At 37.8% G+C, this 20,586-nt stretch overlaps 1 protein-coding gene across 5 annotated transcripts in view; it reads left to right on the plus strand.

Annotated features, from left to right (window-relative positions):
- The window catches only part of LOC150087516 (laminin subunit alpha lam-3-like), a 746,420-nt gene that overhangs the window by 212,477 nt on the left and 513,357 nt on the right, over positions 1–20,586 (plus strand). For all 5 annotated transcript variants that reach the window (XM_090371226.1, XM_090371225.1, XM_090371229.1 and 2 more), the window contains exons 8-9: positions 1,828–1,945; positions 10,103–10,221. In XM_090371226.1, coding sequence (XP_090227352.1) covers positions 1,828–1,945; positions 10,103–10,221 — 237 coding nt within the window. The remainder of the gene's footprint in view (positions 1–1,827; positions 1,946–10,102; positions 10,222–20,586) is intronic.

Below are 20,586 nucleotides of genomic sequence, written 5' to 3' on the forward strand. Positions count from 1 at the left end.
ATCACTACTGATAATCAGATCAAGAGTATTGCTCCGTCTTGTTGCCTCACGAACATGCTGGTGTAGAAAACAATCATCCAATAAATCCACAAAAGCCTTGCTAGTGTGTGAGTGACCAACCCACAAATTCCAGTCAATATCTGGGAAATTAAAATCCCCCATTATAAGACTCTCTGATTTACTGGCCCATTCTATTTCCCTGTACAGTGTCTTATTATACTCATCAGAGTCATTAGGCCTATAGCACATTCCTACTCTCAATTTTGATTTACCTATGCTTATGTCACACCAAACTGACTCAACACTGCACTGTCCAGCGATGTCAACTGGCTTCACTTCCTTGGATTTTATGTGTTTTTTAACTAATAACCCCTCCTCCCTTCCTATCCTGTCTATCCTTTCTGTAGACGTTGTACTCCCCAAATTCCAGTTCTGCATTCCTTATATCTGTGTGACACCACGTCTCTGATATCCCAACAATATCTGCCTTTGATGTTTTGAGTAATACCTCAAATTCATCAAATTTATTTACTAAACTCCTAGCATTAGTGTACACGCAAGTATACATGCACCTGTTTCTATTCTTAGCTACCCTAACACAACCCATGTGTTTACTTGTACCGCAATGACTTCCAGCAGTCTCTGAAATATCCTGCATCTTGTTTTTCAGGCTTCTGCTCATTCCAATAGAAGCAGTGCAAGAATCTCTTTCACCTCTGCCAGTGGCTACTGTTAATCCATTAGTCTTTGTCTCCCCCCAAGCTAGCAGTTTTCCAACCCACCTAACACTACCTCGATAGCATCAGCAAATATTCTTGCACCCTTTCTATTTAAGTGTATCCCATCCCTGTAGAAGCAATCTCTCCTGTTAACAAGTACAGTCCAGGCTGAAAAAAAATTCTACCCCTTCAGCCTTGCACAATCTTTCCAGGGCCGAATTGATCGACAAGGCTCTCATCATATACTCCCTCCTATCGTGTCTGGGCAGAATTGCAGACACTTTCAAATTCAACCCTACTTCACGGCTTTTTTTCAACAGTGACCTGTACTTGTTAAGTAATTCCGCTGGTCTCCTACTCTTATCCAATTTGTTATCCAATTGGATTGATTAGTTCAGAGGTTCCCAAACTTTCTTGGTTCATGGCACCCTTAGTGTCCCAGTAATTTTTTCATGGCACCCCTAGGCAAAAAGAAATACTTAACAGCGGTTTTCAACCTTTTAATAATCCGATTCTCTCTGTGCATATATATTATATTAAAAAAATGTTATGTTATAGTTATTATAGTAATATAATTATAAACAAAATTACAGTTCATAATACAAATTATATATACTTATATAATAATTTTATTCTTTATGTAGAGGTACTAAATAAACATCAATTTTAGATCACCACAAAATTAAAAAGATACGGTACAATGGTACCGTACACCTTTTTATAATGAAATAAATATATAAATTTCAAAAAAAAAAAAAAATTAAGTTTAAATAATTTAAACCCAAATTACATGCCACCTCTGGAATGTTGTTGTGGCACCCCAGTTGAAAACCACTGGATTGGTTAATAATACTTGTTTTCTTGTTTATACATTGTATCACTAATTCTTTAATTTATCCAGCCTTGAACAAAAATCCCCCCCCCTTCTGAATCAGATTTTTTTTAAAATCAGTGAAATAAGTCTATTGATTTTGAAAGGGTGGAGGAATCCCAGTTTTCTGATAAACCTAGGAATAACTAAATAAGATCTCACAACTATAATATTACTTTTAGCTATAATATATTTTTTATTTAAATTCATTCTAAAATGTTGTTAATTTTACTTTAGTTACTCCGATGCAAATGTGAACACAGTACCTGCGGAGAGAGCTGTGAAAAATGCTGTCCCCTTTTTAATCAGAAACCTTGGCGTGCTGGAACTAGTAATGATGGTGCTGTATGTGAACGTGAGTATTGCAGATTTCTAAAATTTTAAGGAAAAGGAAATTTTTAATATTTTTTAAATATATTTTTAAGAAAAGGAAATATGTGCCTTCTGTTGGACAAATTGAGATATATTTTTCATTTTCTTTTTTTTTAAATTAGTACAGAAATTGTCATTGCTGTGGTGATTTGAAACTGTTCCCTTATGCAAAAATTTCTGAATTATTCAAATTTTGGAATACAAGAATTGTTATATTCATTATTATAATTTGAACTGAATTTTTAGACACATTTGCTTATGAAAAAATTCCTGTTGTTTTCATCATATCTGTCCATCTGCATATAGCAACTTTACTCCTAGTGTAATTGAATACGTTGAAGCCAACCCAAATTTAATTAAAATCAGACAGACCGAAATCCAGCATTTGGTATATGTTTATTTCATACACCTGGGCAACTGAATGAAAAAATAATTTTGATATCATATACTTGGATTTCAGGAATGCTTTTGATACCATTGCACTTAAAAGACTGCTGTACAAATTGGAGAGGTATGGCATTAAGGGTAAATTGCTACATTGGATAAAGGGATGGTTGAGTGGAAGATGACAGAGAGTGGTAATTAATGGACACTGCTCTTCATGGACAAATGTTGTTAGTGGAGTTCCCCAGGGTTCGGTGTTGGGCTCATTGTTGTTTTCTATATTTATCAGTGATATTGATGAAGGCATATCAATCTTAATGTCCAAGTTCGTAGATGATAGAAGGTTAGGAGGACGGTTAATGACAGGAACGATGGTATGCTACTGCATAGAAAAGTTAGTTGGCATTAGTAATGAAGCCATCCCAAATCTTTGACTTCCTCTCTTTGTAACTTGACTTTCTCGAGTCCAACCTTCCTAATCACCAACTCCTAAACTATCTAAAACCCTTCCATCTGATCAACAATTGCCGGTATTGATTCTGTCAGTGCCGATCTACTGGTGATATTCGGGACTATGTTAACCATCTGTGGACAAATTCAATGGAAAAGTTTGACAAAATTCAGGAAGTTGCAATTGATATTTCAAAGGCTTTTGATCATATTTGGCATAAAGGTCTTCTAAATAAGCTTCCATCTTATGGTTTACCAACTGTTTTTTGTAATTGGGTATTCAGTTTTCTTTCTAACTGCTCACTCTTGGTGATGTTAGGTGCCGCTCTGTCTTCTAATTTCTCCACTAATGTTGGTATTCCCCAAGGTTCAGTTCTTTCTCTCATTCTTTTCCTCTTGTATATTAATGACATGACATTCTTCAATTGCCTGGAAATCCTGTCCATAGTTTTGCTGATGATAGCACATTGCAGTCTACCTTCCAGTTTGAGAAATCTTGCTATGCACAAATAGCTTAAACTTCTCAAATATCTACTACCAATTCATTAAATGCTGATTTCCAGGTAATTCCTCAGTGGGGCAAAGATAATTTAGTTGATTTCAATCCTTCTAAAACTCAGTCTGTCTTATATCTTGCAAAAAGGATTCTTTTGCTCCTATGCTTGCCTTCTTTGATACTCTGATTTCCAGGCAAGATCATATATCTCTATTGGGGATTACACCAACTTCTAATCTCTCTCTCTCTCTCTTGGCATAAGCACATTACAAATATTGCTTCTTCTTCATCTAAAAAAACTGTTTTCTGTTTTGCCCTTGGCATTACTTTACTTTCAAACAGCTGTTCACTCTGTACAAATCGCAAATCTGCCCTACCATGGAATATTGTTCCCACATCTGGGGCGGTGCCCCTAAAACCTCTCTCAGGATTCTAGATTCCATTCAAAAGAGGACAGTTAGCTTAATTAATGATTCATCTCTAACAGAATCTCTCCATTCTCTGTCTCATAGATGTTCTGTTTCTGCTGCATGCCTTTATTATAGGAACTTCCATGTGCACTGTTCTTATGAATTGGCTTCTATAATTCCCACTCTGTCTTCCAGAGCAGTCCGAACAAGTGCCGCATCCAGTCAAAATCCTTTTACTGTCCAAGTAAAAACTCTCATAGCCAACTTTTTTTCTTCCTAATTTCCATCATATGTATTTCCTGAAAATTACAATCTACAGAAATTAAAGTCTAGTCTAATGTCAACAAGTACCTTTTTTCGTCTGCTTAAATTTCAGCCCATGCATGGTACTAAATACTGCAGGTTCTAATTACTCTCTCATGTTGGGGTTTTCATTAAAAAAAATAAATAAATAAAATAAAAAAAAAAACATAATCTAGAAAAGTTAGTCATATGGGCTCAGAAATGACAACTGAAGGTTAACATTGGCAAATGCATAGTACTACAAATGGGTAGCATTAACCCAGAGTAATGTACAACTGTGTAGTACTACACTCAGGGTAGTTGAAAATGAAAAAGACTTGGGGGTAATTGTGCAATTGGATATGAATTTCTCTGACCAGTGCAAACAGGGTGCCAGGCCAGCTCATACGATTTCCTCAATGATATACAGGAATTTTGCTAGCAGGGATACGGAGGTGATTATAACATTATAAAAGGTAGTGGTCTGGCCACATCTTGAGTACTGCATACACGCTGGAGGCCTCATTTTACGAAGGATGTTGAACTGCTGGAATAGTATAGAGAAAGGCAACAAGATTGGTGAGGGGAACGAAGGGGTGCTCTTACCAAGAAAGACTTCATTTCTGCAAATTTTTCATGTACAGATCAGTTTTTGAATTCATTGCAATCGGTTAAGTTTTGATTGAACTGTGCTTCTTTAAGTGACTCAGCATTTTTAATTTACGATCACTCATTTTTATCTTTTGGTGGAAAAATGAGTGATTGTAATTTAGAGCAAAGAATTGTTATTCAATTTTTAGTTTCACTAAAAATTTAATAACTAAAAATCCACAAACCAAGGGTCAAAGCATGCAGGGGCAAACTCCATCTTCTTCCTGTTTGGTGAAAGCAAGAATGTCTCGATCAAAGATCAAGTCTGTGCTTTGTTTTCTTTGATTGCCAAGTTGTTGTTTATCATGAATTTGTCCTGCCAAATCACATACTCTACATTGAGCTCTTAGAAAGACTTTGTGAAAAAATTCAAAAGACACAGCCCAATTTATTATGGCTGGATGGTTTTGCATTATGACAAAGCACTGTGTCATTCCTCTGTAGCACTGTGAGTTTTTTACGAAAAACAAGATTACAGTATTGGGGCACCAGCCTTATTTGCAATATCTAATGCTGTGTGACTTTTTCTGTTCTCAAAAATTAAAATCCACCTCAAAGAAAAAATGATTTGAGGACTTATGAAAAATAAAAAAGAACTTAGGACAAATGAGGATTTGAGGACTTATGAGGACTTAGGAAAAATGACTTGCAGACATTCAGAAGAACACAATACAGCAATTAAAGGTGGTATCTTCTGAGGACTTCCAATGGTGTTTTAGATCCTGGAAATCACAAATGGAGTGCTGCATAGGTGTGGCTGGAGAGTGAAGTAGATAAACATTGAAATCGTTGTATGTATGAAGTTTTAGAGATTCTTAGAGAATTTAAGCATTCGCTATCCTTTACTAATTGTTGTATTTAAAATAAATGATTTAAAAAATATTTATCATTTTTTTTAGCTGCACCTTGTATATATATATATATATACACAAGGAGCAGCTAAAAAAATGAGAAATATTTTTTCTCATTTTTGACTAAAACACACATACCCGAATATTAGTTCCATCAGGAAAAATTTTGTTTTTCCTGATGGAACTGATATTAGGGTGACATTCAAGTTAAGTGGACCCAATTTTGGCAAAGTCCGGATGGTCTATGACAGCCAAATCCTCTGCTTGCACCTTCACAATTGTGAGACTGTTAGTAATCCTGGGTATAACCCCCATGCACAAGCACACTGTGGGTGACCACTCAGGTATGAACCAACGTAAATAGGGATCGGGGTGTGGCGCCTACACCACATGAAGGAATGCCACCCCTTTGTGTTACCAGGCAATACTAGGTGGTAGATGACACTCATCAACTGGTGCAATACCACCACTCTGCTTATTGGAGGCTTGAAGTGGTGGAACCCATGTTTAGTCTCCAGAGCTAAGTTCTAGTCAACCCTTCCCCATCTCTTCCATCATGCGGTATGACTTTTGAGATTATGATGAACATCATGGCGAGATCCAATCTTCCTTACATTTCAAGGCTACAGCTCTAAAACAGTGTTCGCAGGCTGGCTGCTAGTTAGTCCACTGGACCGAACCTATTGGTAACTCTTTAGAAGGCTTCCGGATCAGCTAGTGTATAATCTTGCTACCTCTACTCTGCCAGATAGTGACTGGAGGGAGTCCGAGTAGTGTATATGCAAGGGGCATTGTCGAGGCCACGTTATGTCAAAGATCTGGGTATATTCTTACCATGTGTATGCCGTATCCAAAAATTTCATTACTTCATACAGCATGTCCCCCCCCCCACTTTTTCTTACTATTGAATTCACCATGAATTGCCAGACTAATAGAGTAAGCTCATCTGCGAAAAGATCTAAACCTCCCAAACACTTCCTAGTTCATTTCACAAATATACATGGTCTCAGTTCTAATCTCAACGATGTACATTTCCACTTGCAGTCTGCCAAACTCCATGTACTTTTTCTGATCAAATCTCAGTTATCGGTTGATTCAACTACTGCTCATCTCAGTTGCCCAAATTATTCGCTGATTCCTTTCGCCTCAAAGGTGGTACTTGTGCATATGTCCACTCTGATATTCCCTGTCAGAGACTTGGTAATATGGAATCTCCTCTTTTCGTTCTTCTCTGGCTTAAAATCTCTCTACCTCATTGTGTCAAATTCATTTGTGTCTCTACCGTTCTCCCAACTCCACTAATCACTTAGGGCTCTTTGACTTCCTCTCTTTGTAACTTGACTTCCTCCAGTCAAACTTTCCTAACAGTGTGCTAATTTTACTTGGTGATTTTAATGTTCACAACTCCAGCTGGTTTCCGTTTTCTAGTAACACCGACCCAGCTGGTCAGTGTGACTAGAAAACTGAGGCTTTTTCAATTACTAATGACCTTGCACAGATTGTTTATTCACCTACAAGAATCCCGGATGATCCTAATGTACTTCAAATTACAACTTGGTGATTGTCTCTTCTCCAATGGAGCCTTAATCTCATGGCTATTCCCAACCTTGTATTGTTCGGCATTACAAGAATACAAAATGGGATGACCTGTGAGATTTCTTTTCTTCTTTTCCTTGGTCGGATTACTGTTTCAAAACTTCTGATGTTAACGTTTGCTCAGATCATGTGAGTGAAATTATTCTTGTAGGAATGGAATCCTTTATTCCACACTCCACTTTAAAATCTCTTCCTTTATCTAAACCTTGGTTTTCCAATAAATTTGGTCTGCCTACACCAAAGCTCGCAATAATTGTAAAGCAGTTATTAATCAGTCCAAACTAGATTTTAAGCAGGCTAAGAGTAGAAAACTTGCTTCTTGCCGTAATGGTAGCCGAGCATTCTGGTCTCTTGCCAAAGCTATTGGCCGCAACTTTTGCCCATCTCTGCTCCCACCTCTCGTTTATTCATTCAACTGCCGTTTTCTGGAAAAACCTTCCTTCATGCATATTTCCTGAAAATTACAGTCTACAGAAGTTCAAGTCTAATGTCAACAAATATCTTCTTTCATCTTCTCAACCTCCAAACCAAGCACGGTACTAAGTACTATAGGTTCTAATATCTCTCGTGTTTGGGATTTTCATAAAAAAAAAAATAATAATAATAATACTTATCAGTATATTATTTTTGCTGCCTTTTTTTTATATCATTACTGTCTCATTAATTAACAATATCCTTTTCTTAGCTTGAATATTTCTTTTTTGAATGTTATAATTAGAGATTATATGTGCATATAATTAGAGATTATATGTGCATATCTGTATATAAATGCATATAACACAAATATTACTAGCAACGCTGCACATTTTGTTAATTCAGTCAGTATTTCGAACATTAAACAGGGGTAACATGATTTCTGTAATTTAAAGCATTACAATATTGCAATAATATTAGTGTGAGGAAAAATTCCAGCAGTATTTTGTTTTAATTCTCATGTCATTAATGATATTAGATGAACATTCATTTTCTGAATGTGTAATTTAAGGAGTTTTGCTATAAAGTTTACAGAATAGGCAGTTGCTGCTTTGGTTCAAAATGCCAAAAATAATTTATTTCTGAATTTATGGAATTGTGTATTGTCAGTGGCTGAAAAGATTTCACTATGGATGGCAGTATTGTCTTTGAATTATTTGTGAAAATAATGTTTCATGCAGAAAAAAAATTCCAGATGGACCAGCATGTGAAAACAAAATTGCACATTGTGGCCAGAAAAAGCATGTTAAAATTGTCAGATCAGTTGCTTTTAAAGCAACTAATCTGGCAAATTTTTGGAATGGTAGTTTTAACCTTGCTATTTACATCAAGAGAAGAGAAAAGTGACTTTTCAAAGGATCTGTGCCTTGCTTTGGTAAGTAGCAGCAATATCCCTTTCAATAAGTTAAGCACTCCAGTTTTAAAAAGATTTTTGAAAATAATATTGTAAAAATCAAAATACTCCAGATGAAACTACCCTGAGAAATAAATATCATAATGCTATTTATGATGATATTCATGAAATTTATCTCAAGGTATTAGAAAAAAGCAGAAAAAGGTTTTAATAACTGGCAATAAATGTAAAAATATTATTACATATAATAGCATTTTGATGTATAATTTTCCTATTTTTTAGTGCATATTATCTGATGTCTGATCACATAAGGTCATAATTACATAATCAATTAAGTATGAGGGGGGGAGTTCAAAAAAGATTTGTAGTTGTGATAGAAGGTTGAAACAAACACCATGTATTACTCTTTTTTAATGTAGTCATCAGACAAAATGACACATTTTTACCACCATTTAATACACTTCTGTAGGCCAGTTTTATAGAAGTCCTCTGACTGTCCTTCAAACAATGACTTGGCAGCAGAAATCACCTCATCATCAGCAGCAAAGTGTTTTTCATAAAGAGGACTTCAGGGCAGAAAAGAGGAAGAAATTCAAAGGGGGTGAAGGTTGGAGGAATAAGCAGGATGTGGGAATATTTTAAACCCATATTTGTGGGTATACTACACCTCATGCAGCATTAGCTTTATGAGGAGGTTAGAATAATACTTTGCTGTCACAGTACAGCACTTTTGAGTGTAGTCTGTTAGTATTACACCATGCTGATCCCCAAAAGCTGACAGCATCACCTTTTCCAGCACTTGGTTACACCTTTGTCTTTTTGGGGATGATGATTCTGTATGCTTTCATTGTTTTGACATTTGTTTAGTTTTGGGATCATATTGATGGATCCAAGTTTCATCCATGGTGACTAGCCATGATAAAAACACCTCTTGCTTTTCCTGGAACATCAACAACATTTGATATGCACATTGTGCCTTTTCCTTCTTCTTCTGGTAATGGTCAAAAGTCTGGGAACCCAACTAGTAAACACTTTACTTATATTCAACTGTTGATGGATGATGTTCTCCACAGACCCTACACTAATTTGGAGCTCTACAGCTAGTTCTTTGACGCTAATATGGTGATTTACTAGAATTAATCCCTAAATTTTTGCAACACTTTCTTCTGTTACAGCAGTTTCTGAGCATCCTGGGATTTCTTTATCATGCACTAAAGTTCTTCCACATTTGAATTGTTTATATCAATGTACAACAATAATACTGTAATCTTGGGCAGTCTTCTCCATAAACACCATCCATTTCTTCATGGATTGTTTTGAGCATTTTTTCTTTCAGAAAAAAATGGAACTGAATCAGTGAGTGTATTCCACGTAATGCATTGTGACGCTTCACTTCATTTAGCACTGCAAAGAAAAAAAAATTAATTTTCAAGTTGAAGCCAAAAATTTGCGTGGTTGCTATTGAGATTTCAAGATATCAAACATTATACAAAATTTCATCTTTCTATCACAACTACTTCTGGGTGAATACAATCTTTTTTGAACCCCCCCCCCCACATAACTAATAAACTGCTAGTATATGCTAGCAGTTGATTAATTGATTGATAACATTAGAATATTTGTTAAAAATGTGCCATACATCATAGTATAATTAAGATATTTATATATATATTTATTTATTTTTAACATTCAGAATGCCAGTGTTTTGGTCACACTGAGGAGTGTTTTTATAATCAGAATATAGCTGACAGGAAGCTGAGCTTAAATACTGAAGGTATATATGAAGGTGGAGGTGTATGTAAAAATTGCAAGGTAAGATATTGTGATTATAGCTTAGAAATAATGATCAACAATTATTAATAGTTTCCAATATTTAAAATACTATAAAGCAAAATTAATACAGGAATGCTACTGGATATTTTCATCACAAAGAAATTCACTGCACCAAATAAAACCAAATTAAAAGAATTTAAAAGAGTTTAATAAGCAACATTCTTAAGTCCCTTTTCTTTGTTCAGTTTTGTTGGCAAAATATATGGTCATTCTTTAGCAAATTTTTACTAGGATTAATCATATACTGCAGAGCCTAACTAGTAACTTAGCTTTGTGACTATATACTTTGATTTCTAGAGATGACAAAATAACTGCTTATTGTGAGTTGAATGGTTTGATTTAACATCTGTCTGCAGCTGCCAAATGTCTCATTCATCTAATTGGATATTGTGGAAGAAACACAAGACTGGTATGCTGAAGCAAGCCAATAAAGTTGCTAGCATTAGCATCTCAGTCATAGACACAAATGGATGCTTTTTAGTACTGAAGAGAAGTTATTACAGATATTTTTTTGAAAAAGTCATGGTCAAATTTGAAAATATTCATTCCAGTATCAATTCAGCTCGTCAAAGATGAATTAAGACTGGAATGAATATTACATTATATATAATTAGACTTTTATAGATGTTATTTTTTTATTTTTTTCGGAGCATCAGCAACTAAGGCCATTTGCTCCGGGGATATGCGGTGGTCATTCCCTGACCTTTTCCGCATCCTCCATATTTGATGGTCACGGGCTCGAACCCCAGTCTAATCAAGAAGCATGTGCTACGCACTGCTGCTCCTGCCCACCTGGCTACGGAGGTGCCATAGATGTTATATAGTACTTTTATAGATGTTATGTTACTCTAACTTGCAGAACATGAGTAACACTTCCCAAAATCATACTGAATTCAAATAGAGAACTGCAAATTTCTGACATGTCCTCTGTGAGGGTGCATGGTGGCTTTCACATTTCCAGTGAGAATGTCATTGGAAATGGGAATAATCCCTAAAGGCTTCTTCAGTTGTGGAGCTGTTAGCCAAAGCCATGTGGAAGGAGTAAAGTGTCCCTCTTGAGTTACTCCTGATTTTCAGATTGCACTGCATACAGATTTGTCTGTAAACATACAAAACAGACTGGAGTGATATGCCCAAAGATGCTGGTGCTCCATAAAACCAATAACAATAACAAAGAATAATTTTCAGACATCGTATTTCACCACAGCATTCTTCTGTGTGTATTTATGGTTGATGATCTGACATCATTTTCAGTCCTGGATATATTCAGCTTTTCCTGTTTTTTTAAAAAGAAAAAAAAAAAAAAACAGATGGTATAAAAAACGCGCAAAAAGTTTAAAAGTATTAAACAAAGTAAGTCAGACTATGAAAAAACTTTGACAAAGAGGATCAAGAGTGTTTAGTATATGTGCATGAAGGGACTGAAACATTGGTTCATTAGAGATAAGCTTTGATAATATCATTGATGATCTTAAACAAATGGAGAAAAATTTAGAGTTTGAAAGTTAAGGCATAAATATTTCTTTTGTCAGTACAGTTTGGATAAAACTCACCATTTCAAATTAGCAGTGTGCTTTGTTCAGATAGCATTCAAATTTTTTTGCTGCAGTATTATTAGTAGTTTTAGTAATAGTGGCAAGTGGTGCAAAAAAGCAAGCTTATAGAGCATCAGCCAAAAAAAAACACAGATGGGATACACTTAAATAGAAAGGGTGCAAGAATATTTGCTGATGCTATCGAGACACTGTTAGATGCGTTGGAAAACTAGTTTGGGGGGGATTCACAGACCGAAAGATTAACTTTAGCCGCAGGCACAGGCAAAAGCAATTCTTGCACTGCTTCTATTAGAATGAGCAGCAGCCTGGAAAGGTGCTGGAAGATTTCAAGGACTGCTGCGAGTCATCATGGAACAAGTAAATACATGGGCTGTGTTAGGTGTGACTAAGAGAAAGAATAGGTACATGTATACTTGCATGTACACCAATGTTAGAAGTATAGGTAATAAATTTGATGAGTTGGAAGTGCTGGTAAAGACATCAAAGGTGGATATTGTTGGGATATCAGAGATGTGGTGTCACACAGATATTAGGAATGCAGAATTGGAATTTGGGGAGTACAATGTGTACAGAAAGGATAGGAAGGGAGGAGAGGTTATGCTGTCAGTTAAGAAACACATAAAATCTAAGGAAGTGCATCCAGTTGATATTGGTGGACAGTGCAATGTTGAATCAGTTTGGTGTGACATAAGCACTGGGAAAGGGAAAATGAGAGTAGGAATGTGTTATAGGCCTAATGACTCCGATGAGTACAATGAAAAATTGTGCAAAGAAATAGAGTGGGCCCTCTAATCAGAAGGTCTTGTAATGGGGAATTTTAACTTTCCAGATATTGACTGGAACTTGTGGGTTGGTCATTCATAGACTAGGAAGACTTTTGTGATTTATTACATGACTGTTTTCTGCAGCAGTATGTTAGAGAGAGAGAGAGAGAGAGAGAGAGAGAGAGAGAGAGAGAGAGAGAGGATCTGATTATCAGCAGTGATTATTCATGCATTAAGAATCTGCAGATAAAAGAACCGCTAGGTGACACTGATCATAGTGTACTGATTTGGGATTTATTCAAAGGTGTGACTACCGTCAAAGGTAAAGGGAACGGTTTTTGCTTTTGTAAAGGTGACTACAGTGGTTTCAGACAGTTTTTAAATTATATACAGTGGGACCAACTGATGATGTTACCAACAGAAAGTTATAAATGGGAAGCATTCAGGGAATTAATCTTGGAAGCTACTAGGCTTTTCATACCAACTAAGAAATACCGTTCCAGGTTCAGACCTAAATGGATGCAGATAAACTGATGAAACTCATGGCAGAGAAGAAAAGTGCATGGAATGCATATAAATTATCGAGCAACAGAGAAGTCTGTGGTAGATGTAATCTAGTCTGTAATCGAGTCACAAAGGAGGTTAGGCAAGTGAAGGCAGATTACAAGAAATTTTTGGCAAAAGATGCAAAGAAAAACAGCAAAGGCTTCTTTACTTATATAATCACTAGAAGAAAGGGATGAATCAAATTGGTTCTCTTGATATCGATGTTTTGACTGTGGAAGATCCTACCCAGGTTGCTGATAAACTGAATGAGTATTTTGCATCTATATTCACACACGAGGAATTCTGTAAGGAATGGGAGCCCTGTTTTACTAAAGAGTTTAGTAAAAGTAAACTGTAACAGGGCTCCCCTTCCTTATAGAATTAAGGGGCGGTCATCGTATCCAATCAAATTGGATACTATGATGTGGTCACAAAGGAACTGGATACAAAAAATAATTTTGATATCATATACTTGGATTTCAGGAAAGTTTTGATACTGTTGCACATGGAAGACTGCTGTACAAATTGGAGTGGTATGGCATTAAGGGCAAGTTACTACTTTGGATAAAGGGATTGTTGAGTGGGAGATGACAGAGAGTGGTAATCAATGGACATTACTCTTTGTGGACTAATGTTATTAGCAGAGTCCCGCAGGGTTCAGTGCTGTGCCCAATTGTTGTTTTGTGTATTTATCAGTGATATCAATGAAGGTATATCAGGCTTAATGTCCAAGTTTGCAGATGATACAAAGGTTAGCAGGGTTAGTACAATAGTACAATGATAGTACAATACTGCAGCAGGATGTAGAAAAGTTGAGCAGATGAGCTTGAGAGGTGGCAACTGAAGTTTAACATTGACAAATATAAAGTACCGCATATGGATAGCAGTAACCCCAGATTAATATACCAACCGAGTGGTACTACACTCAGAGTAGTGGAGAATGAAAAGGAAATGGGGTAATTGTGCAGTCAGATAAGAATTTTTCTGAGCAGTGCAGACAAGCTTCCAGAGCAGGTCATAGAGTCTTGTCAGTCATATATAGGAAATTTGCTAGCAGAGACAAGGAGTTGATTATCCCTTTGTATAAGGCAATTATCAGGCCATACCTTGAGTACTGCATACAGGTCTGGAGGCGTCATTTTAGGATGGATGTAGAGTTGCTAGAACGAGTACAGAGAAGAGCAACAAGATTGGTGAAAGGAACAAATAGGTGCTCTTACCAAGAAAGGCTTAAGTTCTGCAATTTCCAGCATCTGGAGACTAGGCACTTACAAGATGATCTGATTGAGGTGTATAAGGCCTTGAATGGTTTGAGCTGGCTCAGTGCTAATGGGATTCTTCTGCTTGCTCAAATTACGATCCTGAGAGGGCACAGATTCAAATTGAGGACAGAAAGTCATTTGTAGAATAGATGTGTGGAAATTTGCCTTTAGCCAACAGGTAGTTGTTTGCTTGAACAGACTTCCATCTGTTGCTGTGGAAGTTGATAGCTTAAATAAATTTAAGCTATCAACTTAAATAATTGGGAAGGTGTTTTTTAAGAATTAATAATAACATATATATCCAGTCAAATATAACTTTAATTAAATAGTTTGGACCTTACAAGGCTGAACGTGCCTCTTTGTCCACAAATTGTAAGAGAATGGAAACTAGAGATAAAAATTATTTTAATGGATACAGAGTTGTGCGTGCGAGGGCACGAGGTAGGCCATTCAACCATTAGATTGGTCTTCATTGTTGCTGCATGGACGTGCATAGTTTTGTCTCCAGCGCTTATCTAGACTTAAAGCAGTTGTCTCCAAGATGAGGTGTAGTCTCATGCCTTTGCAGTGGTTCATGGCTCTTGAATTAAACAATATATTAAGTGTCTCTAACCAGAGGCGGTGGTGAAAGTGTCGAATTGGTCAGTCACTTCATAGTCGTGCTTGGGATTGAAGTCTTGTTGGGTCAACAGGAGTGTTCCGCGATTGTGGACCGGTCAGTCTCAGCAAGGCAAATTGATTTGTTGTGTTCTGCAAGGCAGTCTTGAAGACGTCTTGAGGTCTCTCCTATGTAGCAGCTGTCACAATCTTTGCAGGCTGTGCAGTATACTACACTGCTGCGTAAAAGAGGGATGTGCCTTTATGTTGGAAACTAGAGAACGTAAGTTTCTGCCAGGCAGCTGCATGCATCTTATGTGGTATTCTCAGAGGATTTTTGAGATCTGGCCCGACATGCCCGGATAGTAGGGAAGCTTACAGAGACGTGGTGCCACCCGGAAATTGGGGATGATGAGTTTAAGTACGGCTTGTATAATGTATTTAGGAAGGATAGGTTAGATAGAAGGGGTGGTGGGGTAATGCTTCTAATCAGAAGCAGCCTGAGTGCGACGATAGCTTTCCCGGATTCAGACATTTCACATGCTAGTATAGAGTCTGTATGGTGTGAGATAGTTGGAAACAAAGGTATAATGCAAGTAGGAGTAGTCTACAGACCAGGTGATTGTGAAGATTATGACAAAAGCCTCTACATGCAAATGGAATGGGCAAGTAAGCGTCAATGCCTTATTATGGGTGATTTCAATTTGCCTCTAATTGATTGGAGTAAATGGGAAGGAAACTCGACATGGGGAACAAAATTTTTAAATCAACTAGATGACTGTTATTTGTATCAACGTGTCAGGGAAAGTACTAGAGAAAAGAATATCCTAGACCTCATCATCACACATGAATCAGATGACATAACAGGGCTGACAGTAGAGGAACCAGTAGCAGGAAGTGATCACGGAGTTCTACGATGGATGATGACGAGAGAGGTAGCAGAAGTAAAAGGCAAAGGAATGGGTTTTAATTTCAGAAAAGGAAATTAACATGCCTTAAGGTACTACATGGCCTCTATTAACTGGGTAGATATCGCGCAGAGAATGAATACAATTGAACTGTGGTACGCTTTTAAAACATTAATCACAGATGCCTTGAATGCGTATATACCATTAAAAAAATACTCCACGAGAAGGGTTCCAAGTTGGATGAATAGTGAAGTTGCCGCATTACTTGAGCAGAAAAAGGTGGCATGGAAAGGTTACAGAGCAATAAAAAGTACTGAAGCCTATAACAGCTACAAGGTGATGTGTAATAGAGCCACAGAAAAGGTTCGACAGGCAAAGGCAGTTTATGAGAAATCACTAGCAAACAGAGCAAAGAGGGGGGATAAAGAATTCTTCACATATATAAATGCCAAGAAGAGCAGGACAAACCAGATCGGACCTTTACGTAAGGGAAAGGGGATAGTAATAAATACACCAGCTGCCGTTGCAGATGAACTCAACAGTTATTTTGCATCGATATTTACAAATGAAAAGCCTTTTGTGGCAATGGGAAATTGTGGGAGCGAAGTTAAAAAATATGTAATTAATGATATTGAAATTTCGCAAGATTATTTAATGAAAAAACATTCGAGCCTACAGACCAGTAAGGCTCCTAGAGTTGATGGAATATACCCTATAATCTTAAGAGAGGCGGCAAGCGAGTGCATTGAACCATTGAGGCTAATTATGCGAGCATCACTAGACTCTGGGGAGATTCCCTTGGATTGGAAAAGTGCAAATGTATCTCCATACATAAGGGTGGCTCTAAAAGTGAAGTTGGAAATTATCGACCTGTCAGTCTGACTTCAGTAGTAGGGAAAATCATGGAGGCAATGATCAAGGGTGGAATTCAGGATCATTTGGATCGAATTGAAATTCTCAAGGATTCTCAGCATGGTTTTGTAAAGGGAAAATCATGTTTAACAAATCTGGTTCGCTATTTCGAAAGGGTCACTCACGAGCTGGATTTAGGGAATAATTTCGACATTGTTTATTTAGATTTCAGCAAAGCTTTTGACTCAGTCCCACATGAGCGGTTGCTTTATAAGCTGGAACAGGTTGGAATCACTGGGAAAATCCTTAGATGGATAGAAGGATGGCTTCAGGGCAGGAGGCAGAGGGTTGTGATAAATGGCTATTCCTCAGATTGGGTTGATGTAAGAAGTGGGGTTCCCCAAGGATCAGTATTAGGACCACTGTTGTTTTTAATTTTCATAAACGACATTGATGAAGGGATAGAGGGCGTGATGTCTAAATTTGCAGATGATGTTAAAATTGGTAGAGTAGTTAATGATCACTGTCAAGCTGAGCTTCTTCAGAGAGACCTAGATAGACTTCAAGAATGGTCAGAAAAATGGCAGCTGTGCTTTGATCCAACAAAGTGTAAGGTATTACACCTGGGAAACAGTAATCCCAAAAAAACTTATTCACTTGGTGGAGTTCAACTAAACCCAGTACTGGAGGAAAGGGACTTGGGTGTTACGATACGGTCAGACATGAAATTCTCTGAGCATTGTAAACAGGTTGCAAGGAAGGCCCATGGTGTCCTATCGATGATCTATCGAACTTTTGCAAGTAGAGATAGGGACGTGATAATCCCATTATATAAGGCTTATGTTAGACCACACTTGGAATACTGTGTTCAAGTATGGAGACCACACCTAAAGAAAGACATCGAGCTTCTTGAAAGGGTGCAAAGAAGGGTAACTCGCCTGGTGAGATCGGCAAAAGGGCGTCCTTATGAAGAAAGACTTCGAATATGTGGGTTGCAGAGTTTGGAAACTAGACACCTTAGAGGAGATTTGATTGAGGTGTTTAAGGCTCTGAGAGGCATCAGTAAAATGAATGAGGACGAAATTTTCAAGATTATAAATGATGCTAGAACTAGGGGACATAAATTCAAGTTACGGGTGGAAATGTTTAGATTGGACTGCAGGAAGTTTTATTTTAGCCAGCGAGTTATAAATTACTGGAATAAGTTGCCTTCATGGGTGGTAGAGGCCGACAGTTTGGGGAAATTCAAAGGTCATCTGGATAGTAATTTCGGGTAAGGGAAGCGCATAGGATGATAGGTTTAATTTCCTTTTTATTTATTTTTTATTTTATTTTATTTTTTTATTTATTAATTATTATTATTTAGTTATTTATTTTATTTATTTATTATTTTTTTTTTTGTTTTTATCATTGTTTTGTTCGGATTTTTTTTTTTTTTTTTGGCTGGTGCAGCATAAGCCATAGTCTTTCTTGCACCATGCGGCTGTTGCTAATACTAATACTAATACTAATGTAGGCAGTAGGCACATTGTCCTGAGTTGAGACCCTGGCCAACCATGCCCGTCGACTGCTTCAAACTTGGGCAGCAAAGAACTTTCTCACAATATCACCTGCGAAAACCTCATCCATTCTCCTTAAAGGCTCTCTCGACCTGCGTAGACCACCCCAAATTAAAATTGATGAGAGCACAATAAAATTGGCACCACAGCTCAAATATTTAGGTATTCTCCTAGACAGCAAACTATCCTTTCAGCCACACCTTAAATACATCAGAACGAAGATCAGGAACTACTCGGCCCTGGTGGCCAGGGTCTCACGTAGAGACTGGGGCCTCAACAAGAGAACCCTGGCACTCTATTATAAGACAGTTTTCATACCAGCAATCTCATATGCTTCGGCCATATGGTACGATAAGACCACACTAGTAGTGAATAGAAGAACGCTGGATTCTACCCAGCGATCCATCCTCCGTGCCATAACCCGCGCCTGCAGTACAGTGAGTACACCAGCCTTACAAGTAATAGCAGGAACGCTCCCATTAGACCTAGAAATCGTTACAACTGGAATGCTCTATTACCTTTCCAAAGGAGTCCCAGTTACCTTCCTGAATTTTACAACTGATCCCACTAATAATAGGAAGGCAGAAAAAGTACGCTTACAGAACCACCTGCTACAGGAGTGGCAAAACAGATGGGCTGGTACCACCAAAGGAGAGATCACCTGCAAGTTTTTTCCACACACAAACAGAGTATACCCGAAATCACCATCATGGTTCTTCCCAGGACTTCATACAACGTACTTAATAACAGGGCATGGCCCCTTCAATGCAAAGCTCGCTGGCTTCAGACTCACAGACAACCCACATTGCACTTGTGGAGAAATAGAAGACTGGAACCATCTAAGAGGACAAGAATTTCTCCTCCTTGAAACCGAAGAGGATTATAAAGCATTGTCACGATTCGCCCAGGACCTCTTCGCGAGAAGAAGGGTACAAATTGCCATTCACTGAGAAAAAGAAGAAATGCCACTCAACCATGACAACGCAAAGACAAAACATATCACCAACCAGCATTTCTCCTCTTTAAATGAAAGAAGATTAAAACCGAAAAACTTGATGATAGACTGCAAACACAACCTCAACAACCTGAACTGCAAAGACAGGACTTGTCCCAGGAATGACCTACAATCCTAGAAGTTGACATCTTTTTAGAAGAAGTAGAACTCAAATAGAAGACCTACCATGGACTTGACCTCATTGCAGCTCTGCTGCCAGCGCAACAGGCTATACCTGTGCTCTCTTGCACGGTACTTTCTTACCACTTCCCTGGGGAGGGAAGGAGATGGTTTCACTGTCTCTTCCCCTCCTCGCCCTCCTTTTCCTCCTAGTGGGACATGGGCCTGCCCCACTGACCACAGGGGTCACCTCCTCTATCGATCCCTTACTTCCTATTTCCTCCCTCCTAGCCTTCAGTCTCTTCCCTACTCTGTTCACTTTCACAGCTTAACCCCACATAGTCTAAATTTAAATCTCTGACCTGGGGTCACCTTCCCTATTGGCTCCATATTTCTGGCTTTCCCCCACCTGTCTTCAGTCTCCCCCCTACGCTGCCTAAACACTAGCGGATGTCAAAATTAAAAAAAAAAAAAAAAAAAAATTGTCAAAATTCCAAATGCATACGAAAACCCCTTTCAGTCTACCTTTCAGCGACTACTTCCCAATACTATTAAATTATTTTATTTATTTATTTTTATTTTTTTATTTATTTATTATTTTTTTTTTATTTTATTTATTTATTTTTTTATTTATTTATTTTTTTTTTAGGTCCTTGTCACTGAAATCTCAGGAAATTAGGTGGCAGGACCTGCCAGAGTGAAAACGTAAAATTACTGGGTTCCTGGTCTGCCTCCACGAGGCATAGTGTGGACAACTTTGGGCCCCAGCAGGGGTCTAGTGGCTAAATGGCCAGAAGAACAACGAAACACAACACTACACTTACAAAATCCATACACTTTTAAATCTCTGGCCTTCCCAGTGAACTGGTACACCTACAATGAAAGCAACGCGGAGATGGGGGAAACCCCTGGTGCCGTTAGACACGAACACACTATACACTATACTATACTGTCCTGAGTTGATGGCAGTCTCAGGTGGACTATGAGCTCCTGTGCTTGTAATAAGCACTTGTCTAATGTGTGGGTTGGATAGCCACAATTGATCAAGTCTGTCCTCACTCTGGAAATCTCATTGTGCTTGGCTTCATCTGTGCTGGAGTGGCTCCAAGCCCTGGAGAGTGCAGGCAGTTCTGTTGAGATGGCTAGGGGCATGGCCAGATCTGTAGTTGGTGAACTGTCTGTACCA

Source organism: Mastigoproctus giganteus, chromosome 4 (genome assembly GCF_048544385.1).
Source record: "Mastigoproctus giganteus isolate SK-2022 chromosome 4, ASM4854438v1, whole genome shotgun sequence".
NCBI lineage: Eukaryota > Metazoa > Arthropoda > Arachnida > Uropygi > Thelyphonidae > Mastigoproctus > Mastigoproctus giganteus.